The sequence below is a fragment of the Crocuta crocuta genome, unplaced genomic scaffold (assembly GCF_008692635.1).
Source record: "Crocuta crocuta isolate KB4526 unplaced genomic scaffold, BGI_CrCroc_1.0 scaffold30, whole genome shotgun sequence".
Lineage (NCBI taxonomy): Eukaryota > Metazoa > Chordata > Mammalia > Carnivora > Hyaenidae > Crocuta > Crocuta crocuta.
The window spans coordinates 10782704-10809982 of record NW_027528345.1 but is presented as its reverse complement, the minus strand read 5'-3'; the positions used below and the strand labels follow the sequence as shown (position 1 = coordinate 10809982).

The 27279-nt window shown below is 36.4% G+C and overlaps 1 protein-coding gene across 5 annotated transcripts in view; it reads right to left on the bottom strand.

Annotated features, from left to right (window-relative positions):
- Window positions 1-27279, bottom strand: part of LARP4 (La ribonucleoprotein 4) — an 82383-nt gene that overhangs the window by 31639 nt on the left and 23465 nt on the right. For 4 of the 5 annotated variants that reach the window (XM_077753367.1, XM_077753365.1, XM_077753368.1 and 1 more), the window contains 4 exons: window positions 9271-9418; window positions 8494-8646; window positions 5763-5838; window positions 1804-1940 (listed from right to left, as the gene is read on the bottom strand). In XM_077753367.1, coding sequence (XP_077609493.1) covers window positions 1804-1940; window positions 5763-5838; window positions 8494-8646; window positions 9271-9418 — 514 coding nt within the window. The remainder of the gene's footprint in view (window positions 1-1803; window positions 1941-5762; window positions 5839-8493; window positions 8647-9270; window positions 9419-27279) is intronic. The other variant, XM_077753366.1, reaches the window with a different exon arrangement.

Genomic DNA, 27279 nt, shown 5'->3' with positions numbered 1-27279 from the left:
TCTTTTAGATGCTGATTTTGAGAAAATATTTAATGAAGGTAATACCACATGGCCTAAACTTTTACTTGTAGTCCCTTCAGAGAGATAATATGCCATATCTCTTTGAACACGTAAATATAAGAAATATGAGAATATAAGAAACAGGGAAGAAGAGTTGGGTATAAGTACTAGGTTCCAGCCCTTAGAGGTGGAGGATTCTGCTGGTCTCTTGACTGATTTTTTTTCTGATGACAAGACTGGCTCAGCTTAAGTAACTATTACACAAACCATTCAGAGACTTCATAAATGTATCTAGCCCTCTGAGAATGGAAATCATCTATTCCCATATAAATCAATACTGGACTTGGTATATTTAACTTTTAAACAGTTTTACCAATACATTTCATATAAAAGTGAAGACCTGCCTTTATTCAGTCAAGTAGTTAAAAACTTTGGTAAAGTTCTGGTAAGAGAGATTACCAAGAAATACTGATAGAAGACACAAACACCATTAAAAATGCTTAGAACCTAAAATTCTTCACTAAACTTTAGAGTACTATCTAACTATAGGCTGTAATTCTTTAACAGGCTGTGAAATCAATTTAAAAAAAAGGAGTTAATTACAAGCATTTAATATTAATCTGCATAATTAACATTTCAGTTGTTGTGTGGGTATGTGGTATGTCTATTAGGCTTTAATATAAAATGTACTACTTACTTGGGTTCAAAAGTCTGAAACAGATTAAGGTGTGACAATGATACAAATAACTTTCTGATAGCCTAGAAAAGTGAGATTTAATTGCTTTTATAGAAAACCTTGGATTGTAACTTACTCTGCAGTGTTACCCAAGGCAAGCAACATTTCTAATAAATTTTAACTTGATAAACGAGCAAGTGATGCCTTGCAATACAAGTAGTACATGACACTAAATGTCACATGATCACAACTGACCCAACAGTTTTGGGGTTTTTTTGAGCCAATAGTTCTTGAAATTCACTTTGATATACAAGTGCTTTGGATTATAAGTATAGTTCTGGAATCATTTATGCTCGCAAACCAAGGTGTAAGTGAGTGAGTATCAAAAACAACCAAGGTATAGAACTGATATAGAAGCTAAATACCAAGTCAGTAAAAATAAATTATTGGAACAGAATAACAAGAAACAAAGAGTTAACAATTCCCTGCCTGATGGGCAGAGCTTAATGTATGGAATTGTCAAAGCATGATGTACACCTGAAACTAACATTGTTATGTCAACTACAATTTAAAAAAATAAAAATAAATGGCAAACGGGCAACTAGGTGGCTTAGTAGGTTAAATGTCCAAATCTTGGTTTTGGCTCAGATCATGATCTCACAGTTCATTTAGTTTGAGGGGTGCCTGGGAGGCTCAGTCAGTTAACTGCCCGACTTTGGCTCAGGTCATGATCTCGTGGTTTGTGGGTTTGAGCCCCACATCAGGCTCTTTGTGCTGACAGCTCAGAGCCTGGAGCCTGCTTCAGATTCTGTCTCTCTCTCTGCCCTCCCTCACTCTCCATCAAAAAATATATATATAAAAAACATTAAAAAAAAAAGAATAGTTCATGAATTTTAAGCCCTGTGTTGGCCTCTGTACTGACAGTGTGGAGCCTGCTTGGGATTCTTTGTCTCCCTCTCTCTGTGCCTTTTCCCTACTTGTATACTTTTTCTCTCAAAAATAAATAAATAAACATTAAATAAAGTAAGTAAATAAATAAATGGCAAACAAAAAGAAAAAAATCCCCACGTAACCTGAAATCAAAAGAATATTCAGCCTTTTGACTTTAAAAGGTATGATTTACATACATCTCAACACTTCAAGAATTAGATCAGGGTCTGTGGTCAGCTTTTTTATTTCTTCCATATTGGCAACTGTCCAAATTGGGATGAACTGATCACTGTCCATTTGAGATATCAGGTAAAGATCCTTTGATAAATTTTCTCTGAAAAAAATAAACAGAAGCGTCCTATAAAACAAACAATTCTTAAAAGGCACCTGAAGAGGTGCCCTATTCACTAAGTCTATGAAAACAAAATTATGCTATCAGAAATAATACAGTGAACTATGAAAACAAATAATATACAACAGTCCAAATTTTCTGAATTCCCAAATACATCAGGCCAATAGTTTTGAACATGTTTAGAACTTTATGGAATTATACTGATATGAGAAGGAGCTTAATATTAAACTGAGAAGTACGTTACAAAATGTTACATACACTGTAGTTCCATCTTATAAACATTTTATCACTGATGTTAGAATATTCATATGGGAAAAAGCATAGCTTCAATCATGAGTTAGACTGTAAAGGATTTAAAATTTCTAGATGTTTGCATTTTTTATTTGAATTTCAGTAATAAATTTAAAACTAAAACATTTAAAGTTAAAAGATTCTTTAAAACACATTTTAAAAGATATAAATACTTCTATCTTAGACATAAAATCTTATGTAACAAAATGAAGTAAAATCAAACTCATGTTGTCTTCTTCACATCAGATCTTTGAAGTAGTCTGGTTATATTATAAATAGATGAAAGTCTCTGCTTAAAAGCCGCCTTTTCTCAATGACCCTATTTAAAACAGAAATCATCCAAGCACTCTTGATTCCCCCTTCCCTAGCTTATAGTGCTCTACTTAATTTTCTTCCACAGCACTTATCACTTAACATACTTCTAAGCTATTTATTTATTATGGATTATTTTTGTCTCCTCCAACCAGAACACAGTTTCCATGAAGGAACTTTCATCATTCAAAATGTATTTTTCTTTAAAGATTTTATTTTTAAGCAAACTCTATACCCAATACAGGGCTCAAACTCACAATCCCAAGATCGAGTCACATGTCTACCAATCGACAGCCAGGTACCCACAAAACGTATTTCAATGCCCTACTGCTGGGCAAAGAGTAGGCTCCAACGCCTTTATTATATTCAAGTTTTATTAAAATAAAGTAGTAATTGCTTTTTAAAAATTTCAACAGTCAACAGGTTGCTTTGTGGGCAAAAAAGAATAGAGAAGATACCAGTAAAGGTTAAACTCACTTTATCATAAAAGGAGGAACACAGTAATAGCACCTTCATCAAGATATTCTTTAAGAACTTAAAAATAAGACAACTATAAACAGAATATTTATATAACTAAGAAGTTGTATCCTAAATCAATTCTGAACTTCAACATGTCTGTTCTTAATAAATCTTGTGTCAAACTCTTAAACAGTATCTTATCAGAAGTCAAATTAATGGATATAAATCATATATATGATTTGACCACTCATGAAGAATATCCAGTATTTAATAACAAGTTTCTTGAGCCATAAATGTCAACTGCACAGTTGGTTAGAATGGTATCAGAGTTCTGAGTAGGATGCGGTAGATCATGACAAGTCAGGTCTCCTACTGTAGCAACTAAAAAAGACTGGCTAAGTTATAAAACCATGTTTTTGAAGATAAAAGAGAGAAGCTACAATGACAAAATGAAACTCCAGAAAGATGTTCTTTCGTTCCTGAGGGCTTTTGCATATCTGGGACCAGGGGGAAACCAGCAGAGCTTTAAGCAGTTGCACAGGACTGGCACTATGAATTGGAAACTAAAGGAGCTCCTAACATGACAGATTTCCTTCCATAAGATGTTTTTGAGTTCTAAGGAGGAAGATGGGAGACTGGGAGCCAGCCTGAAAAGGCACCATAATATCTCTGGCTTTGTGGAAATTCCAGTGGAAGGAAGAAACTTGCATCAAACAAAAGACGTCTCCTCCATAAGACATTTGCCAGATTTGGAAGGTTACGGGGTAATAGACTAAAGAGCTAATTTCAAACCTCTGAAGAATAGACTGAATCTCCCTTGGTGTTTTAGGACTGAAGTTAACAGGAAAAGGACAACTTCTAAATCAAAAGGCTGAAGAGGTCATGCCTAAGGAGCAGAGTTAAGTCAGAGGTAGATGGAGTCTAATTAAAGTGGCCGAGGGGCGCCTGAGTGGTTCAGTTGGGTGAGCATCCTACTCTTGATTTCAGTTCAGATCAAGATCTCATGGTTGTCGAGAAGGAGGCCCGTATTGCACTCTGCGCTGACAGGGTGGAGACTGCTTGGGATTCTTTGTCTCCTCCTCTCTCTGTTGCCCCCCTGCTTGCGCTCTCTCTTAAAATAAATAAATATACTTTGAAAAAAAAAAAGGCTGCTCAGCACTAACCCAGCTCAATTCCTGACTGGATTGAAGCAATCAATCTGCTTCTGCCTACCTGAAGGAAGCTCAAGTCTTGTCTAGATGGAAAAATTATGTCACTTACAATTTCTAGCTTTTTCAATATGTAATGTCCAGCATACAATCAGAAATTATAATATATGCAAAAAGGCAAGAAATTATGACAGAGAAGCAACAGAGAAAAACTCAGAAATATAAGCAGATACACAAACTATCCAGTTAGCAGGCAAAAATTTTTAAATAACTATTACAAGTATATTACAGAAAATGAATTGTATCACAGGCACAAATGACTCAAGATAGAAGACTACTGCTTTCATTCTTTTATCCTGTACTAGACTATAAAGGCAAAAAATAAAAAGGAGCGGGAATGGGAGCAGCTGTTTAGGATAAAGAATCAATTAAACCTGAGTCAAGAGTATATTATGCATGAAGAAATAAAGAAGCCTACAATAAAATCCAGGTTTCTAGCTTGAAAAACTGGTTTACTGGTCCTACTTCTCACCATACACAGGATAAATAGAAAGCATTACATTTGCATGCATATCCAAACTTCTGTTTCTTTTGAAAGGAGTAGTTTTATGGGGCGCCTGGGTGGCTTAGTCGGTTAAGCATCCGACTTTCGCTTAGGTCATGATCTCACAGCTCGTGGGTTCGAGCCCCGCGTCGGGTTCTGTGCTGACTGCCAGCTCAGAGCCTGGAGCCTGTTTCAGATTCTGTGTCTCCCTCTCTCTCTGACCCTCCCCTGCTCACGCTGTCTCTCTCTCTCTCCTAGAAATAAATAAAATTAAAAAAAAAAAAAAAGTAGTTTTACATACAGAAGTTTTATGACATCTAGGCTGTAAGTATATCTACATAATTGTTATATGTAAATGAGACATTTTGATACGTTTGCCTGAAAGAACTCCTTATTTAATAGAAGATACTGGTAACATAAATTCTATGCCCATCCACCTATCTTTCTAAAAGTAACTCTATGGTCAAAGGTGACAAGAGCCAGCTACCAAAAATATAAATTAAGAGATAATCACTTTTTTGAGAACCCTAAACCTGAGTATGTTCATAAGAAAACTATCCAATATCCTATCCAAAAGTAATCCAATCCAGGGGCGCTTGTGTGGCTCAGTAGGTTAGGCGTCCAACTTCGGCTCAGGTCATGATCTTGCGGTTCATGGGTTCGAGCCCCGCATCAGGCTCTGTGCTGACAGCTAGCTCAGAGCCTGGAGCCTGCTTCAGATTCTTTGTCTCCCTCTCTCTCTGACCCTCCCCTGCTCACGCTGCCCCTCTCCCTCCCTCAGAAATAAAACATTAAAAAAAAATTTTTTTTAAAGTAATCCAATCCAGTAATTTAATTATCCTCCTACTAAGACTAGATCCTTTGCATATTCAATTAGAGATTACATCTTTAAATCTAGTTAAGAAATATATTAAAGAATAATACCAAAATACATCCCTGAAGGAAATTAAAACCACCATTCTTCCACTCTATTTAATGGGTATTTTACATCTACTACCCGAACAATGCAAAAAATGAGAAACATCAATTAAAAAAAAATTAATACTGTACCGGGAGAAACAGAATTCTAATTGTTTCTTCAGACATTCTTTTAGGTCTTCTGTAGAAATTGCTGAATTGCTTTCTCCTGAAGGTAGGAAACAGAGGAAAAAAGTTAGTACCAAATTATCATAGGTGGTAAACATTACAAATTGTACTCTGAATAAATCAGAAAGAATGCACAAATTAAAATTCATGAAACTATTATTTTTAGAATTCAGATAGCACAAAGTTTAATTTCTTTCAACCTATCTATTCTTTCTTCAGATAGATTTCAGATCAGCTTAAAAATTATTTTATCAAGACATAAACAAAGCACCATTAATACTAAAAGTACTTGGCTATCTTCTGTAAAAAACTAGCCTAAATACTTTTGAAATGTGGTAACTATTTATTCCTCTAATGAAAGCTCAAAGAACAAAAGTAATGGTAACGGTAATCTAAATTTGAAGGAACTAACTAAACAGTGATACATATATCTCTCTCTCTCCACATCTGTATTATTGATACTAAATCTGATGTTAGTCAAACTTCTTAAACTTCTATCTTAAAAAAATTTCTTTTTTTTGTTTTGTTTTCTTTTATTTATTTCTGAGAGAGAGAGAGGGAGACACAGAATCTGAAGCAAGCTCCAGACTCTGAGCTAGCTGTCAACACAGAGCCCGACACAGGGCTCGAACCCACAAACCGTGAGATCATGACCTGAACCAAAGTTGGATGCTTAACCAACTGAGCCACCCAGGCGCCCCAATACTCTTTTTTCATTCCTAGATTTTAGAGCACTATATCTTCATAAAAATATTTAAACACTCAAACATCCAAAGTTTCAGATCAACTCTCTAATGGCCTCCTGTGCTGTATATTATTTAAACCCAGAACGAGACTTTTTACTGTTGTTGTTTTTTTCCCCCAGAACTCAAGCCTGTAAAACCATCACTCTTTCATTAGAATCTTACAAAAACCATTAGACTCAAAGCATGTAATTTGTCGTCTTCTTAAAAGCATTAGTGATTAGGTTAATTTCCTTTAAAGATACAGACAACAGAATGTGCATAAAGACAAATTTTGTGCATGATTTTACCACTACCTTGTCTTACTAGTCCTAATTCAAAGTGATATTAGATTAACTTCATTAAAAATAAATATAAGGGGTGCTTGGGTGGCTCAGTCAGCTAAGTGTCCCAACACTTGATCTCGGCTCAGGTCATGTCTCACAGTTCTTTAGTTCGAGCCCCACATCAGGCTCCACACTTGGGATTCTCTCTCTGGTTCCTCCCTTGCTTGTGCTCTTTCTCTCTCAAAATAAAATTATTAAAAACAAAAAAGACTGTGAGAAGAAGCATTCTATTTCCAGGGCACCTGGGTGGCTCAGTCGGTTAAGCGTCTGATTTCAGCTCAGGTCATGATCTCACAGTTCACAAGTTCTAACCCCACATCAAGCTCTGTGCTGACAGCTCAGAGCCTGGAGCCTTCTGATTCTGTGTCTCCCTCTCTCTCTGCTCCTCCCCCGCTCATATTCTGTCTCTCTCTCTCACAAAAATAAATAAAGCACTAAAAAAAAAAAAAGCATTCTATTTCCATGTATATGCAATCCTTCCAATACAAAATCCAACCACCCAAATGTGCTAGCTAAATAAGCAAGAACTTCATTTAACATTTCAGTGTCATTATAGCAAACTTATTAAAATACCAACTGGTTGCCACATTACTTAAACCAACTTTACATAGGGAGGAGAACCTACCACCTTAAAATATTATATGGAAATATCACCCATGCTACTTCAGGCATCAACTTACAAGCTGACAAAACTTAGAAATCTAGTCAAAATGTTTATAATAAATAAGGAAATTGAGGACAAAGGTTTGTTTACCTTGACTGAGGTCAAAGAACTAAGCAGCAATAGACAAGAGTATTCCCTATTACATTTATTTTCCAAAGAGATTCTTTAAATCAGAAAAATTAAGTTAGGTAGTTGGGGTCTATGGTCCATTTTTAGTTTCTTTTAAATCTCATCCATTTTAAATTGAGGCAACTACTAAACCCATGCTAGTTTTATAAATGTAAAAAAACATATTTCACAAGTTGAACTGCGGTAGAACCGTCATTTTCTCAAAATTAATCCCTGCAATTTCACATTTATAAATGCATTTCACACTGAAAAAAGTAATGGGAAAATTGACAGAACTTGCACTGATCTCAACTAATAGACAGGAAACTTGGGACTCTGAAAAACTGTAATTGAGGTCTCTTTTAACTATATTGACTATCTTCCCCTTTTATCTTTAATTTCACACTCTCCTAAATAGGAGCTTTTCTTTAAACTTTCTTTTGAATTACAATTTTCAGGGACACCTGGGTGGCTCAGTTGGTAAAGCATGACTTCCCCTCAGGTCATGATCTCACAGCTCGTGAGTTCAAGCCCCAATTCAGGCTCTGTGCTGACAGATCAGAGACCAGAGCTGCTTCTGATTCTGCATCCCCCTTCTCTGCACCTCCCCAGCTCATGCTGTTCTCTCTCAAAAACAAATTTTGAAAAATTAATAATAAATTGTAATTTTCATGTCTGCCCATTTGAAAACAGTTATTTATAAAAATTACCTAACATTTCATTAACATACAGTTCTTTTCAAATAAAACAAATTGATCAATGCCATAGGTTTATTAGAACAATGATAAACTGTAAGGGGAAAAAAACACTAGTTTATTGTAAGCTCATTTTACCAATAAAAGCATAAAGTTTACCAGGAATGTCATATATTTGGTAACTCAGATCTTCTGGCCCTAAAATCATTCCATCGGTTGATTCTTCAATGCCTATAGTATTTCTGGTGGTTTCACAAGATGAATACATTACTTCGTATTCCTTACACATATCATCTGAAAGCTCTGTATTACCTGTATTAAAGAAAATATACTGAAAGTAAACAGAAATTCCTTAAATCTCTTCTTTAGGAACTGTGGACGCTATGTGTTTTATAATAAGATTGTAAAGAATTCTACCAATTGGGAAATGTCCACATGGTTTTAATAAGAATTCTCCAAGGGAGGTAAGTTTTGACCCTTATGGACAAGCTAAAATGATTAATAGTTAAAACTCATATAGCACTAATTATGTATCAGACAGCTTCATGCACTTTATTCACTTAGTTCTCAGAAAATCTGATGCCAAAAGTATTATTGTTTTACAGATGAAGGAAACAAGCACAGAGCAGTTAAGTCATTTACTCAAAGTAAAACAGTAAGTAAATAGCATTGCCAATGATGGTATTATCAAAATTCATTTATAAATACCATATCATAAGTGGGTTAAATGCTAGACCCAAAGACACAGCTACTATTTGAATTAGTGACAATCCATTCATACTAAAAATAATAACTGTGTACAAACTAATGTTAAACATTTATAAATATATTTAATCAAATAATTAATTAAAAGATGTACCCCAAAGTTCTCTAAACTGGTTTGACCTTATGTTTAACCAAAATATGATCTGTTCTGACGAAATATTTAGGACTTACCCTCAGAATGAGACCCTGATGTTGCTGCTGTTTCATGCCAAGAGCTTTCAGTTCCATGAGTTACTGGAGTGGCATCAGTATTTCCAGGAGGAATTTCTTGCCATACTTTGGCATTAGGATTTAAACCAGTTCCTTTAGACGTTACCTGCTAAATAATCAAAGGATATATTTGTAAAGTTTAAAAGTCAACATATTAAAATTCCAATTTTAGATAATGGACTTGTCTATTTTTTTTTAATCTTTATTTATTTTGAGAGAGAGAAAAGACAGAGTGTGGGTGGGGGAGGGGCAGAGAGAGGGGGAGACACATATCCAAAGTAGGCTCTAGGCTCTGAGCTGTCAGCAGAGAGCCCAGTGCAGGGCTCAAACTCAAGAACTGGGAGATCATTACCTGAGCTGAAGGCAGATGCTTAAGTGACTGAGCCACCCAGTCACCCCTTTAACAGACATTTCTATTACTTAAATGTGAAGGAAATCCCAATCATATTAAGTAATTTAATAGTATTAAATAATATTTTAAAGATTTGGGCTCAACTTAACAATAAATCTTTTTAAATAGACTTGAAATGTAGATGTATTAAATTTAGCTAGTTATACAATAAAAAAATAGATCTCTGAACAATTAATACAGAAATGCTGCTTTACTCCAATCTACTTGCATATGTCATAAATTTCCTCAAACTATTAACCTATCTTTGGCATTATTCTTATGTATTTACAGCAAATTTCTTAGTTATCTAGAACGATTTTCCCAAAGTATATAATTCTTGTTGCCATCTATACTGTGATAGAGACCTGTGACTCTGAACAATTCTAACATTTGGAAATTTTTCCCAAGACAAAAACAGCAATCTGGGGTGTCTGACTGGCTGAATCAGTAAGGCATGCAACTCTTGATCTTGAAGTTGTGAGTTTGAGCCCCATACTGGGTGTAGAGATCACTTAAAAATAATATCCTGGGGGGCACGTGAGTGGCTCAGCTGGTTAAGCGTCCAACTCTTGATTTTGCCTCAGGTCAAGATCCCACAGTTCATGACATAAAATTGCAACAACAAAAAACTAAAAATAGGGGAGCCTGGGTGGTTCACTGAGTTGAACATCCAACTTTGGCTTCATGATCTCTCAGTTTGTGAGTGTGAGCCTTGCACTGGGTTCTCTGTTGTCAGGACAGAGCATGCTTTGGATCCTCTGCCTGCCCCACACTTCTGTCCCTCCCTGCCCGTGCTCTCTCTCAAAAATAATGAACATTAAAAAAAAAAAAAAAAACAACCAAAGGACTAAGAAAATAAAATTCTAGAAAAAATATACATATACGCACACAAGTAAGAAAATACCATTTACCTACCTATTAGATTAGCGAAGTACTTAAAAATAATTTCCACATTAGCATAAAATTTGCAAACTCATTCTTTACTGGAGACTGTATAAAATGGTGCCCTGATATTCTATTAGCATTATTTGTAAGAGTCAACAAATGGAAATAACCCAGTGAAACAAACCAGGAAAAAGGGAAATTATGATACTCTTCCTAGGTAAAGTGTTGCACAACCATTCAAAATTATAAAGATACATGGCCATTATTTTATAAAATCTAAAGGGGTACTACTATATGAAAGAAAAAGTTGCTATATATTAAACTATGACATCAAATACTCTAAGATTTATCCCAATTTCCAGAGAAGTTACAATGTGCAACAATGTGCATCCTAGGGTTGACCAAATATGAAAATGTCAAAATGGAAAATGCTTTCACAAAATGAAATGATAAAAACCATAATCACCATAATAACAAAAGCAAAATGTTAAGCAATTCTATAGGCTAGAATTAGTACTTCTACTAATATCTCCCTTTTACAGGTAACCTAATATAGGAGAAATTATATCTCCAACTAAAGACATACAGAGATTAAATATGAAGTTACTATTAACCACAAATGATTACAATTCATAGATTATTACAACTGCAGTAAGTGCCTAAACAGATTTGGGCTAGAGGGGAACATGATCTGCTACAATACTCAGATCAGGGTTTTTCTTCCCCTTATAAAGCATTCCATTAAAATACTACCTTAAAGTTCAATTATAAAAGATATAAAATTTAAAAAACATTTTTCAATCAAAGCATAAAAGGTACAGTGTCTAATACATTAATCAGACTATTTTATACATTTTATGCCTGTATATATGTAATATATCCTATTATTTTAGTTTTATCTCAGTCAATATTTATTTACATAAATGCTGATGAAAATCTTTGAACATCATTCTTTCCTTTTCTCCCGAAGACATCATTCAGAAAAAAAATTTTTTTTTGTAGGAACTCATTAACTTGTGGGTTCCCTGAAAATATTTTCTTAAATGTTTATGTATTTTTGAGAGGGAGGAAGGGGCAGAGAGATTGGGAGACAGAGTCTGAAACAGGCTCAAGGCTGAGCTGTCACATTGAGCTCAACGTGGGGCTTGAGCCCATGAACTACAGTACCATGACCGGAGCCCAATATCACGACCTGAGCCGAAGACGGATGCCCAACTGAGCCACCCAGGCACCCCCTCTCTGAAAATATTTTTACTCTCTACTTCTGCTACATAAAGAACTATTTTCTTTTCTTTTTTTCATATAAAGAATTCCTACTAGGTATCCCTTTAATTTTCAACATGGTTTTTTTGGTAACAATTTGTATGAATTTTAGCTCTTACTTTGCAAAAAGAGTATCTGTGATTAGAATTATTAGAGAAGACCTCTGCCTCACCAATCCAGAGTCACAGCTAAAACTGACAAGTTTCTTTTTCTCTGGGAAAGCTCACTCTTTCCCACTTAGTTTATCATGTGTCCTATCTCTAAGCACTGCCAATTAAAACCAAAACTCTAGGCCAATAAGAACTAACATGCATTAAGAGCAGCTCCTGCATTTATGACCTGCTTACCTCTCTCAACGAGTACTTTTTAATTACTTTTGATCTGAAGACTTCATTTGCCTTCTTGCCAACTTAAAGCACTGTTTAAAAAAAAAAATAACTTTTTTGNTTCAGATTCTGTAACTCCCTCTCTCTCTGACCCTCCCCTGCTCATGCTGTCTCCCTCTCTCTCTCTCTAAAATAAATAAAAACATTAAAAAAAAGAAATATCAATATTGTCTTAATAAAGCTAAATTCAGAGTCATTCCAACAACTGAAAGTGTGGTATAACAACAAAAAAATTAACTTTATCTATCATCCAGTAATTATCCAATTACTGGCCCCAGTTTTTCATTTTATTCATTTATTTATTCAAAAAATTTTTTACTGTTTATTTTTGAGAGAGACAGAGCACAAGTGGGGAGGGGCAGAGAGGGAGACACAGAATCTGAAGCAGGCTCCAGGCTTTGAGCTGTCAGCACAGAGCCTGACATGGGGCTTGAACTCACAGACCACAAGATCATGACCTGAGCTGATGTTAGACACTTAACTGACTGGGCCACCCAGGCGCCCCTCCAGTGTTTTCATTTTTAAAGACATAATGCCTACTCCACCAAAACTCCTTAAAGTTTCTCTACACATCTTGGGCACCTAACCTCATTTCTTTTGGTCATCACTTCTTCTTTCCCTCTTATTATTTGCATGCATCTCTCTTTTGTTAACCACTATAATCATCTATTTAAATATGTGTTCCATAGCTAAGCAGTAGGCTCGAGAAAGGCAGAAACTAGGTCTTCCTGTTCTATTTCATTCAGCTACTAACACAAACGAGGCTGAGAGTAGACCTTCAACTGTCTCTTTGAATGAAATAGAGGCATATGTGCAAAAAAAGAATTTTTAGCTACTTATTACTCTTCAGAGGTGCTACAAGATCAGAGTTGATATAATTTCTCTTTTCATTTTTTTAAAATGTGGACTGAGCTTACAATGGAAGTCTAATTTTTAAATTTTTTTTTGTTTATTTCTGAGAAAGAGAGAGACACAGAGTGTGAGTGGGGGAGGGACAGAGAGAGAGAGGGAGACCAGAATCCGAAGCAGGCTCCAGGCTCTGAGCTGCTGGCACAGAGCCTGACATGGGGTTTGAACTCGTGAACTGTGAGATCATGACTTGAGCCCAAGTTGGACGCCCAACTAACTAAGCCATCCAGGCACCCCTCTAATTTTTTTTAGGTTTATTTATTTTGAGAGAGATGGAAACAGCACAAATGAGGGACGAGTAGGGGTGGAGGGGGGTGGGAGGGAGATAATCCCAAGCAGGCACCCTGCTGCCAGCACAGAGCCTGATAGATAGTGGGCTGGAATCCATGAAACCATGAGTTCATGACCTGAGCTGAAACCAAGAGTCAGACACCCGACTGAGCCACCCAGGCGCCCCTAAAATGGAAGTCTAAAGTTGAAGTGCTGCTTGGCTTTTGGTTTCAGGGTTGCTAAAAGCTTTTACCATAGCACTGAAACCAGTAACAAAATGCCAAACCATGCAAGAGAGCAAAAACATCTCCGAAGTAGTACCATTTGAATAATCATAGCAACGTCTTAGATATTAATTCACAATACTACCTCATATAATAATTAGCTCAAGGAGGAAACTAACTAGTTTTCTTTTTGCACCAGGCAACCAGCCTCTCCCCCACCTGAGGTACCAAAGTATTATTTTAAAAACTTGAAGCTGCAATTTTAGAAAGCAACTCATGTTTACATTTGCCAGTACATAGACACGTGAACAATGACTGCTGTGCCAAAAGTATCTTATCAAGGATTTTTTATCAATATTTAGAATCCACTCTAGATAAATTAACAGAAAGGTAATTTATTAAAGAATAGTGTCACTGTCACATTATGCCACTGAAAGGGCTGAAAAAACAGATGCAAAGGTAACGTCACCCAAAATAATGCGGCAGAGGTGGCCTTGAGTAAGGAAATCACTATCCCTGCTACCTCAAATACTAAATGTCTAAATTCACATCTATTACCACTGCCAGGACCAAAGTCACTTCTTCATTAGGAACTCAACCCCCCCACCTCACTTAAAGCTGACCACCTCTACTGCCACTCCCTCCTGCAAAATCAAAGTTATGAACAGAACCCTCATTTTATTACACTGTGTATTTTTTCAAGCAAAAGTGATCTGTGGGTCTATCTACTAGTGGCTCTTAATTTAAGATGCATCCATCTAATTATAAGAGCATCTGGGAATTAGAGTAATGACAAGTATATACACTGAAGAGACTTGACTCCTAATATGGGCATTTCTACAAATACAGAAAGCTACTCAAACTGGGGGCCCCAAATATGACAAATATTCACTATAAAAGATTAAAGCTAACTTTAAAATACAAAATGTATTATACTATGTACACTTAATTTATAAATAAGTACCCAAATACTGTGGGATTATGACAAAAATTTGCCTTTTACTGATGGAATGCACTTTTTTAGAGTTTAAGGTTTTATTTTAATACAGTGTTTTATCAATTTCAGGTGTACAGTATAGTGATTCAACAATCCTATACATTCTCAGTGCTTGTGTTAAGTGTACTCTTTATTCCCTATCACCTGTTTCACCCACTTCCCCCCCCACCTTCCCTTTGGCAACCATCAGTTTGTTCTCTATATTTAGATTAATAACGTGAACAGAATTTGTGACCATGAAGTTTCAATGTTTCATATGACATTTTGTAATCACAAGTGTTTAAAAATATTCAAACGAATCATTCCTAGGTGATAGGAGAAATTGACAAAATCAAGGAAACAAAAATGACAGACTGTCTTACGAGAGATTTTAGATGTTGCCATATTTTTTTCAGAAATCAGTTTCTTCTCTGGAGAAGAAACACAGAATTACTCAAAGGTCAAACATGGAAGGGTTCCCAATTTAGTCAAACATGTTATTATAACCTCCATGTAGCTAAAGTCATAAATATAAAGAGTGACATGTCCCTATGTGTTTAACACAATTCAAAGAAATATATTATGCTCAGTGCGCGCCTAATAGTCAAGCGCCCAACTTCTGCTCAGATCATGATCTCAACAGTTTTCCAAGTTTGATTGAGCCTCTCAATGGGCTCTCTAGTGTCAGCGCAGATCCGGCTTCTGACTCTCTGTCTGTCTGTCTCTCTCTCAAAATAGACAGACAGATAGACTGAAATCTATCAAGTTCCAAAGCAATGAGGTTAGATTTTAAACAGAGTTTAAAAACCAAATGCTTTTCGGTGCAGGTGGTGATGAAAAGAGCCCACCTCACTTCAGAGGCCAGAAGAGACTGAGATCGGGGTCAGAGTCAGGAGTGATGGGGCTGTTGCCCAGATGGTGCCAAGAAATTCCTGGTAAGCTCCCACTCAGGTGATGTGCACCACACAGCAATTAATATTTGATACTGAGAAAGAAATCTTTTCCTTCTGTTACTGAAAACTCAGTGCTTGGCAGGATTGTGTTGGCACAATGGCCATTACCTGCCTTCTACTCACCTCCTGGAATACCTGAGCTTCCTACCTTCTAAGACATTGTTTGCCCATGCAAAGTCCATATCCCAAGCATGTGAGAATAGAAAAAATCAATTCAGTAACTAAAGGATCAGAGCCCTTTTCTGCAAACTTGGGTGTCAGCCAGGACATGAAAGCCTGATGCCTTCCTGCCCTGACTGAAATCAGGATACAGGGCTTTGGCGAAAAAGGCTCCCAAGTGTTGCTAGTGAATGTTCCCCTTCCACCTGGTCCACTGAGATTTCTTACTCCAAGGACACCAAGCTTGCCCAAGGAAAACGGGATGCACTGTTTCATTACGCATTTAATAATCAATCAAAATTAATTAGATACCTTTCAGCAGCATACTATCCATAAATCTGATGTGTCCCTTGCTAATGATGCCAAGAATAATCAAAGTGTGAAGCTGTGGCATGCAGACAGCAGTACTCTGGGAATATTTATCTTTTTGCCAGCCTACTTAAGAGTATACACTCTGGGGGCGCCTGGGTGGCTTAGTCGGTTAAGCGTCCGACTTTCGCTTAGGCCATGATCTCGCGGTTCGTGGGTTCGAGCCCCATGTTGGGCTCTGTGCTGACTGCCAGCTCAGAGCCTGGAGCCTGTTTCAGTCTGTGTCTCCCTCTCTCTCTGACCCTCCCCTGCTCAGCTGTCTCTCTCTCTCTCTCCTAAAAATAAATAAAAATATTTAAAAAAAAAATTACTTTAAAAAAAGAGTATACACTCTGAAAGCTCTTAATGTACACAAAAACACATATATAAGGATGGATACTGCAGCTCTGATCCCATAAGTGTTAAGGCTAAGAACAAATATAAATATCTATCTATATGCAAATGGTTCAATAAAATGCAGTATACTTTTAACATGAATACTATACATTTAAAAAAAAAAGATAGGCCTGTATACACTAACATGGAAAGTGCTCCACTGTTCACTGGAAACAAAAATCAAGTTGCAAGCCAAGCATTCTGTTTTATCATTTATGTTAACAAACACAAAATCACAGTATAATATGTAAGTTATATAAAAACAGAAAAGGTCAAAAGGTTGTAACACCAACAATTAACAATTGAGCTATAAATTACTAAGATTTATGAAACAGGGAAAATGTATAAAGGACAAGCAGGAATAGTTAACCACAAAATTTCATTTTTACGTATTGAACTACTTAATGCCATTTTGACAAGTATAAAAGGAAACAAGCAGTTCACTACTGTAATTCATAGTTTTTCTAAGAGTCAGCAATGTTTATCAAAAGCCTTAAAAATATACATTCTTTTAAAAATAGAATTACCATATGATCCAGTAATTCCACTACTGGGTATTTACCCAAAGAAAAAGAAAACACTATTATGAAAGATGCATGCACTCCTATGTTTACTGCAGCACTATCTGCAATAACCTTTATTAGCTACCCTGTCTGTGATATTGCCATAGTAGCCCAAATGAACTAAGACACCAACCACAGAGGATTTGTTCAAAAACTGTAGTCCAGCCATAAAAAGACTATCCCAGAGCCTTAAAATCAGATTGTATATAAAACTGGTGAAATATAAATAAGTTCTGTGGACTGTACCAATATCAATTTGCTGGCCATTTACATCATACTATAGTTATGGCAAGGCGTTACTATTTGGAGAAACTGGGCTTAAAAGTATGTGAAAGCACCCTGTAAGTTTTTTGGGCAATTTGTGAATCCACAATTATTCCAAAATAAAATTTTTATAAATGGGGGAAATATTGTAGAAGGCACTGAAAATGTTCATAGAAACTTAGGGGAAAAAAAGCAAGCTGCTACCTTATTAAAGAAATTTTGAGTTTTGTGAAATAATGCACAAGCACAGAAAAGAATGGAGAGACTAAAAGTCAATGTTATGAGTGATTATCTCTGAGCAGTAGCATTTTAATTTTCTTATTTCTGCTTTTCTGTATTTTCCTACATGTAACATCTACTGCTTTTACAATAGGTAAATAGATAATGAAACACTGAACACCTAAATTAAAAGAAACATCAACTGGGAAAATCATTCTAGGCAAGTGACATAAAAGACCATTGTCTTCAAAGCAGATAAGTATACAAACAAGCAAAAGGACAATTCACAGCTAATAAACATGGAAGAACATTCAATCACACTAGTCACTGAAAACATGCAAAATAAATCAATTATTTCATTTTAATCCAAATGGTGAGTTTTTATAAATTAGAATGCCCGATGCTGACAAAGATAGAGTAACCTGGGCAACAGTATAAACTGTCCTTGCTGTCCTTGGGGCGCCTGAGTGGCTCCGTAGGTTAAGCATCCGACTTCAGCTCAGGTCATGATCTCATGGTTCTGGGTTCAAGCCCCGCGTCGGGCTCTGTGCTGACAGCTAGCTCAGAGCCTGGAGCCTGTTTCAGATTCTGTGTCTCCCTCTCTCTCTGACCCTCCCCTGCTCACGCTGTCTCTCTCTCTCTCTCTCCCCTAGAAATAAATAAAAATATAAAAAAAAAAAAACAACTGGAAACTGAAAACGTCCAACAAAAAAAGTTGATGTGTTTTTCTAGGACAAATAGTCTTTAAAACAACACAAAAATGAATCTGACGAGACAGTTAACTACAACAAAGGCTTATTTTTTATTTAAATTCTTGAATAACAATGTTTGGTTAATTTTGTCTAAGGTTTAATAAGGAACTCCATCAAAGTCCTTATCTCTTACACGGAACTAGGAGCAAGTCCCTAAGCTACAGAGTCACATAAAACATCTATCAAAGGATATAAACTATACAAGTGCACTCTGAAACTATAACTATCTGCCAAAATCACCACAAAAATATTCAAATTGTCAATCCATAAAACTGACAGAAAAATCACCACCTCTATTTCTAAGCAATATATGTCATCACCAAACAAGCCTAAAGTGGTCTTCATAATTGGTCCATTTTATGCCATTTTATTTATCCTATGTGGGTGGGGAGAGATATAAATGAAGGGAAAAATCAGAGACATTAAGTTCAGGACAAAATGATGCCTTCTGTTCATAAAAGCAGTTTTAAGGTAACAGAACACAAGTCAGGAAAAAGTCATCATGAATATGCTAAAACCATCTCTTTGGTCATACATAACCATTTGCTTCACTTACCTATTCACTATAAGAAACAGAAATTCCAAGTCACTTAATCCTACAAATGCTAAAAAAACAAAGTGTATAAATTGATTTATACACAATAAGATGTATAAATTTGCCTCATGGCAAATCAATCATCCAGGTTTAATTTTTTTGTCTCTAATATTGAGAGGACCACTAAATTACAAGTACTTAAAAAAAAAAAAGACACAAAACACCTGTCCTTTCATCCAGCATAAACCTCAGGGTCCTACTAAAAGATGGTTAGGGGTATTTCATGGAAAACAAAAATGGAAAATTAAAATGGGAATTTTTCACCCATTCTGACAGAGAATAACAACAACTAACATTTATGGAACACTCAATTCATCTTCAAAACAAATTCAATTAAATACTTTTATGATCCACATTTTGTAGATAAGAAAAAAACTACTTTACTAAAGGTAATCTGCCCAATGTTGCAAAGCTAATAAAGCAGAGGCAGGATTTGGACCTAGGCAGCAGGGAGAGTCTGCCAATACATTTTTACAGCGGCTCTTAGCCACTACACTACAGTTAGTTACCTCAGAGAAAACTTTAAGACAACCAGTTATATACTATTTAAGGAATATAATAAATCTCCTCACCAAGCCAAATGGTCCCTGTTCAGGTCTGCCTAGAGTAGCTAATAATCCAGAAAATATGGATACACCACGAGTTTAATAGGGTTCTCAGGGTTTGCAGAAGTCAATGCAGCTGTGCACTAATTTCTATCTCAGGGCCAAGGTAATCTTCTATCCTAGGGCCACAGTTAATTTTCAGTTTAAAAAAAAAGTAATATTCATGGCAGTTTATGCAATAAAATGTATCCTCTATCACAAAATACTTTTCTTTATCTGAATGATTTTGTCAGCAAGCTCCACAATGGTAGTGACTTTGTGTAAGGTAAACCAGTAAACTGCTCTCTAGCACCTTCAACAATGATTAGCACACAGGCGGCCAACAAACAACATTTACTGAATCAACGGATGAATAAATGTTGTATGAGTGTTTCTCAAATTTTACTGTGCATAAGAATCATCTACAGATCTTGCATTTTATAATGCATTCTGATTCAGCACTTCAGGGACAGGGACTGAGAGTATTCTAACAAGCCCCTGGATAAATAAGTTTGCTGCTGGTCTACAGCTCACATTTTGAATAAAAAGGTAACTGGACCATCCTAAGTCACTTTCCCTAAGCTCTTCAGGTAGTCAAGAATCAGGATTCACCTACTCTCCACTGTGGAAGAAAACCCATCAGTAAAGCTATAACTGCCGATCCTCTAGTCTCAGAGGGAAAGATAAGATTTATATACCCCAATTCTCACTACATCTCAGTCAGATGGCATCTGCTGATTGTTCGTAAACAAAAAACAAAACAGCCTTCCACAGATTAGTGGCCTAGCTTTTGGGAGGTCATGGATTATTTTGAGAATATAATCAAACTACAGACTTCTCCCTAGAAAGTTCTATATAGGAGATTCATGAACTAACCTTTTTAAAAAATAGGAATTCTATTGATATTTAGCATTTAAATAATTTTTTTTAATGTTAGAGTGAGAAACTGCACATGTGCACAGGGGGAAGAGGAGAAAAAGCAGATGAAGGGAGACAAAAAATCTTAAGCAAACTCCACATTCAGCAAGGATCCCTATATGGGGCTAGACTCTATGACCCTAGGACCATAACCTGAGCCGAAATCCAGAGTCTGATGCTCTGGGCCATCCAGGCACCCCAGCATTTAAATACTTTAAATAGTCCTTGACATACTGAGCCATTTTACTTCAAATTGTCATCTGATAAAGCCAATGGTTAACTACACAAATGAAATTTTTAAAATCTTCCAACTTTAACTATCAATATTAAATTATCAAAATAACCCTTTTCAGGAGCACCTGGCTCAGTCAGTTAGGTGTCAGACTTCATTCAGCTCAGGTCATGATCTCACGGTTCGTGAGTTCAAGCCCCATGTGTGGCTCTGTGCTGACGGCTCAGAGCCTGAGGCCTGCTTGGGATTCTGGGTCTCCCTCTCTCTCTGCCCCTTCCCTCACTTGTGCACGTTCTCTCAAAAATAAATAAACATTTTAAAAAATTAAAAATAAAAAACAATCCTTTTCAGAAACGTGTAGAGTCAAGTCAGCAGTCTGTTATTTTCAAATGAAAACAACCAGAAAGCCGAGATGAGACTTCCCTTTCATAAGTGTATATGAAAGCAGCAGCTCACATGTAATGCTTATTATGCACCAGATACTGTAAGTACTTTACATTAACTGTCAATCTTAACAACCTTATGTGATATGTTAACATTATGCTCATATATTACTCCTATCCTCAATTTATACATAAGAAAATGGAGAAACAGGTGAAACAACTCGCTTACGGTCATAAAACTAGAAAGGGGTAGAGCCTGAACAGCAGCCTGTCCCCAGTGCACTGTTCTTAACCTACTCTTTTACACAACCCTGTAGATAAATGTATCTTATTATTATTAACCACTGCCCTTGTTTTTTTCTTCATCTAGCTCAAAAGGCTAAAATAATCCTGTATTTCTCTTACCTTGCTTAACTGCAAATTTTTGTAAATCCTACAAATTTACATTTCTCACAGCCAATTCAACAACAAATATTTTAGTATCAACTTAAGTGCACTATAGTAGTGATATGGGATCGCTTCTCAGCCTTTTGGCTAAGATCAAGTATATAGTAGTGATATGGGGGGGGAAACTGCCAGTTAAGCACACAGTGAATTCCTGGTCTCTTCTGAAAAATTAAAAGTTACACAAATCAGGACGCTTTTGAGAATGAAACAGTGTAGGACATTTGTTCCAGTAAACAGGTGTATGCTGTACTATTTAGGGCAAAATGGGAGGTATGATCACACTACCTATTTTATAGTTTGCAGTAACTAATAGGATGAATACTGACCAGCTATGTACAACACAAACCCTGGATTACTCCTGACTTTTCTGCTTTGACACAGAAAATGCTTTTCTCTTGCCTCAACAATATATGAACCAAACAAAACCTAACTTCTCATCCTCAGAGTCTGGTTTTAAGTCTACAGTTCATATCCTACCTCTAGTAATATTCACCTAAAGTGCTCCTCTGTCTTTGGTTTAGAGTCAGTCATTTATAAATACAGAGATATTTCCTGAACTACAGTTTGGCTTAAAAACGTGGCTCTTGGGGCGCCTGGGTGGCTCAGTTGGTTGGGTGTCTGACTTCCACTCAGGTCATGATCTCACGACTCGTGGGTTCGAGCCCCGCATCAGGCTCTGTGCTGACAGCTAGCTCAGAGCCTGGAGCTTCCTTCAGATTCTCTGTCTCACTCTCTCTCTGACCCTCCCTTGCTTACCCTGTCTCTCTCTCTCTCAAAAATAAATAAAACATTAAAAAAAATTTTTTTTTAACTGTGGCTCTGTTACAAGGTAACAGACAAGAAAAGACACATGGGTATGTGACATTCAAAAGTTTCCTTTTCTGACACTTACCTATACTTGTACATTAGAAAAAATTTTCTTCCTAAAAGAGTAAATATAGGGGCACCTGGGTGGCTTAGTTGGTTAAGCGTTCGACTTTCGCTTAGGTCATGATCTCGCGGTTCGTGGGTTCGGGCCCCGCGTCGGGCTCTGTGCTGACTGCCAGCTCAGAGCCTGGAGCCTGTTTCGGTCTGTGACTCCCTCTCTCTCTGACCCTCCCCAGCTCACACTCTTTCTCTCTGTCTCCTAGAAATAAAATAAATAAATAAAATAAAAGAGGAAATATAAATCATTTATTTGCATTTTATCATTTGATTTCTTTAAATTTTGCATATAAATTAGTCTGTATTTTAACATACTGCAAACTTCATTCTTGTATTAAAACTAAACGCCCAATTAAAAGTATACTCTTAAACTATAAAAAATTTAAAGTAAGACAATTACTGTTTGGCTTACTTACCCAGAATCAGGGTAAATTAGTAACACAGTTGGAATTAGAATTCAAAAAGGTATCTCTTTTTTAAAGGTATACATCTCTCTTTTTCTTTTAATGTTCATTCACTACTGAGAGAGAGAGAGAGAGAGAGAGAGAAACAGAGCCTTGGAAGGGGAGGGGCAGAGACAGAGGAAGACAAGACGTGGGGCTCAAACTTGTGAACTGCGAGATCATGACCTGAGCAGAAGTGAAGACGCTCAACCGAATGAGCCACCCAGGCGCCCCTAAAGGTATACATCTCTTAAGTCAGTTTTTGCAGTTACCAGTGCCATTATCATGCAGTTTTAATAAATTTTCCAAAAATGTTCAACAACTCAAACACAAATTTCAGTAATTTTGGAAGCCTACTATTCATATACTGGACAATTTACATCACAATAGAGTTGCTATGATGATCAAATGATAGTTGTGGGTCAAGCCCATCTCTAGACTGTGTTACAAGGCTTAATACATAAACACCATAGAACTACCTGAATTTGTCAGAAAAGATTATTATTCCCAAATTACAGATAGGAACTTGAGATTCCCAAAAGTTGTCACTTATCTAAGATCATACAACTAACATTTGAACCTAGGATTCCAAAACCCTTACATAAAAATCACAGGGTATAATACAAAAGTTTACAAGACCTTCAAGCCTGGAAACCTCCCTCAAGAATTAAACGTTAAAGAAAACAAAATTTAAGCAAAACACAAATATAGAAACAATAAAATAAAATGCTATGAACACCTTCAGAACTTAAGAGTCATTTTCCATGTTCACTTAAGGATCTTCAAAGAGGAGGTAAAAATCTTTTTTTTATGACTTCACAATGATAGCTGGATTAGAGTTTCTCAACTTCCTCTACTTTCTGCTCCTCTGCAATACAGACTCAGACCCCATTTCAACCACATAGTCAAACTTTTTTTAAAAATTTATTTGAGAGAGAGAGAGCGCGCGTGCGCGTGCGCACACATGCTAGAGAGCAAGCGCACACGCTTGAGCAGAGAAGGGGGAGACATGGGGGGTGGAGAGAGAAAGAATACCAAGTAGGCTCTGCCCTGTCAACACAGAGCCTGACTCAGGACTCGAACTCACTCATGAGCAGTGAAATCATGACCTGAGCTCAAATCAAGACTCAGATACTTAACTGCCTTCGCCACCCAGGCATCCCCAAAATCTTTTCTTAAGCTCCCAGGTAGCAGACCAAAATTTGAAAAATGATTTGAAAAATCAAGATTTGATTTTAAAAATGATCCCATCTAGTATTAAGGAATATGGAACTGCCTGAAAGCCCAAACCCACACTGATACAAAATAGTTCAGTATCAATATTCCTAGCTTCTGGTTTTTCAGAAAACTGTAAACCAGTTCACTGTAATCTGAAGCACCATAAGGTATGTTTACATCTTTATGTTCATTTATAAGCAATTTATTCTACTTTTCACGTTTCAAAAATCATTCCTGGGTGGCTCAGTCGGTTAAGAGCCCGACTTCGGCTCAGGTCACGATCTCTGGTTTGTGGGTTCAAGCCCCATACTGGGCTCTGTGCTGACAGCTAGCTCAGAGCCTGGAGCCTGCTTCAGATTCTGTATCTCCCTCTCTCTCTGACCCTCCCCTGCTCACGCTGTGTCTCTCTCTCAGAAATAAAAACGTTAAAAAAAATTTTTTTTAAATCATTCCTACTTCATTTTCAGTCCATTATATCTGAAAATATTTCTACTTGACAATATTTTTATTCATGTTTAAATTCTGCATCTACCTCCAATAAATATTCCCAAACCAAGTTGTTCAAAAACCACTACTCACTTATTTATAACTTCTCTTGGCAATCATTTCACAACTTGTTTAGGCACTTTCCTCTTCTAAGTCATTAAAAAATTTTTTCCATTCATCTAATAACTTTTAATAAATAAATTTAAATTAACAGGAAAAAACATTACTGTATCTGGGGCGAAAAGCGTAACATTATGATTTCTATAATATAAAGTAAATGAAAATTATCTAGGTAAATTATCCCATCTCAGATTCTAAGGTTAACCTAAAATTTAAAATATTATTACCTAAAAAAGCAGAAAACTTTAGAAGTCAAATTATTTTTAAAATTATGTAAGCGTTGGGGGAAGAAGAGAATGGGCAGCTATTGTTTAATGTGCACAGGTTCGGTTTTGCAAGATGAGTTCTGGATGTGGATGGTGGTGATGTTTGCACAGCAATGTAAATGTACTTAACAATCCTGAACTATATATACACTTAACAATGGTTATGATGGTTCAATTTTATGCTATCTGTATTTTATATTTTACTTATTTATTTTTTTTAATTTATTTTGGGAGACAGAGCATGTGCGGGAGAGAGGCAGAGAGACAGGGAGAGGGAATCCCAAGTGGAACTGAGAGACATGACCTGAGCCAAAACCAAGAGCTGGAAGCTTAACTGACAGCCACCCAGGCACCCCAGTGTTACCTGTATTTTTTCATTTTTTAAAATGTTTTATTTATCTTTGAGAGAGAGAGAGAGAGAGAGAGAGAGCGAGCATGAGCGGGGAGGGGCAGAGACAGGAGACAGAATCTGAAGCAGACTCCAGGCTCTGAGCTGTCAGTACAAGCCTGACACCGAGCTTGAAGTCACCAACTGCAAGATCATGACCTGAGTGAAGTCAGACACTTAACTGACTGAGCTACACAGGTGCCCCTCATTTTTTGTTGAAAAATGTTTATTTATGAATTATCCAAACATTTTTACCTCTTCTCAGAAAGCCAGGCATTGTATCTGCCTCCTTCAGAACAGAATGAGGAAAAAAACCCAATAAACTACTGAAGTCAATATAGCTCTTTGCAAGACTAAATTTAAAAAAAGTTACATCTAAGTGTTCCTTAAAATAGGATTCCCTGTCTGCCTATAGATTTCTATTACAGTATAGCTAGGTTCTAATTCTAGCTTCAATATTCACTAACTGTATAATCTTAGGCAAGTTTCTTATAGTCTTGGTGCCTTAGTTTACCTCTAAAATGGAGATAACAATTCTACCTACCGCACAGTCAGGCTTCTACAAATGTATACATGCAAAAACATTTACTAGGCCTGACACATGATAAGCACAACATATGTGTACATCACTATTATTATAGTGTTATTATATTTACTATTATCTCTCCCATGAATTCCAGTTATAAACTAGTTAAGCAGAGATCTTTCCAGAAAAATGCACACAATATTTTGAACACAACTGCAAAGCACTCCAATTCCAGATTAGAGTAGTCTCACCAAACATGATCCACAAGCAACCTGGTTTATGGTAAAGTGGTTCTTAACCTCTCTTAGGCCATAGACCCCTTTAGTAGTCCAATTAATCTACAGATCTCTTTTTAGGATATGTTTTTAAGTTTTAAAATGTACAGAATCAGAAAATAAACCAATTATGTTATAATTATCAAAATATTTTAAAATTTCTACCTTAGTAATAAATGTATTTCTTTACTAATGCATTAAATAACAGGATTAAAAAAATTTTTTTTAATGTTTATTTTTGAGAGAGAGAGAAAGAGAGAGACTGAGACAAGAGCACAGGCAGGGGAGGGGTAAAGAGGGAGACAGAAGCCAAAGTAGGCTCCAGATTGGAGCTGTCAGCACAGAGCCCAATGCAGGGCATGAGCTCCTGGAACTGTGACATCATGACCTGAGCTGATGTTGGACACTCAACCGTCTCAGGCAACCAGGTGCCCCTAAATAACAAGATTTTTAAGCATATAGTAACAAGAACTAATGAACAATATTTCAAGATACATGCAAAAAGTGCAATATATGAAAATATTTCTTGTTGCATCCATTGAAATTTCAATTCTAGATTTTAATTAGAAGCTAGTAAAAATAAACAAAAAAACTTTTTTCCTCAGCAAAGTTCATTGACTTCCTCAATTCTATCTAAGGACCCAGATTCAGGATCCCTGGCTTAGGGAAAAGTGCAAAAATAAGTTCTGGAGCCAGAGACTTGTGTTCTAGATGCCAGACTTCAGACTTGAGTCCCTACATTATTTGCGCCTGAATGACCTTAGACATCAAACTGAGCTTTGGTTCGCTCATTTAGAATAATTTCCAAATCTTATAGGTTATTCCTATAGTTATAAGGATCAAACATGAGTAAACACGCAAAATGACCAGTGTGTTGTTTTACTGATTTTAATACCATATATTCAGCCCCAAATATTTAGTGACATTGTTAATTTTCAATAATTCATTATAGGAGTAAAATTAAAAACCACATACTGATTCACAAAGAAAGTGATTAATGGAAATATTAATTTCATGTAACAGTTCAATAAGAGTCAAGATTTGGCATTAGAATGACCTGTATCTAAACCCCAACTCTACTGCTGTTTTTTTTTTAAATTTTTTTAATGTTTTATTTATTTCTAGGGGAGAGAGAGAGAGAGAGAGACAGCGTGAGCAGGGGAGGGTCAGAGAGAGAGGGAGTCACAGGCTGAAACAGGCTCCAGGC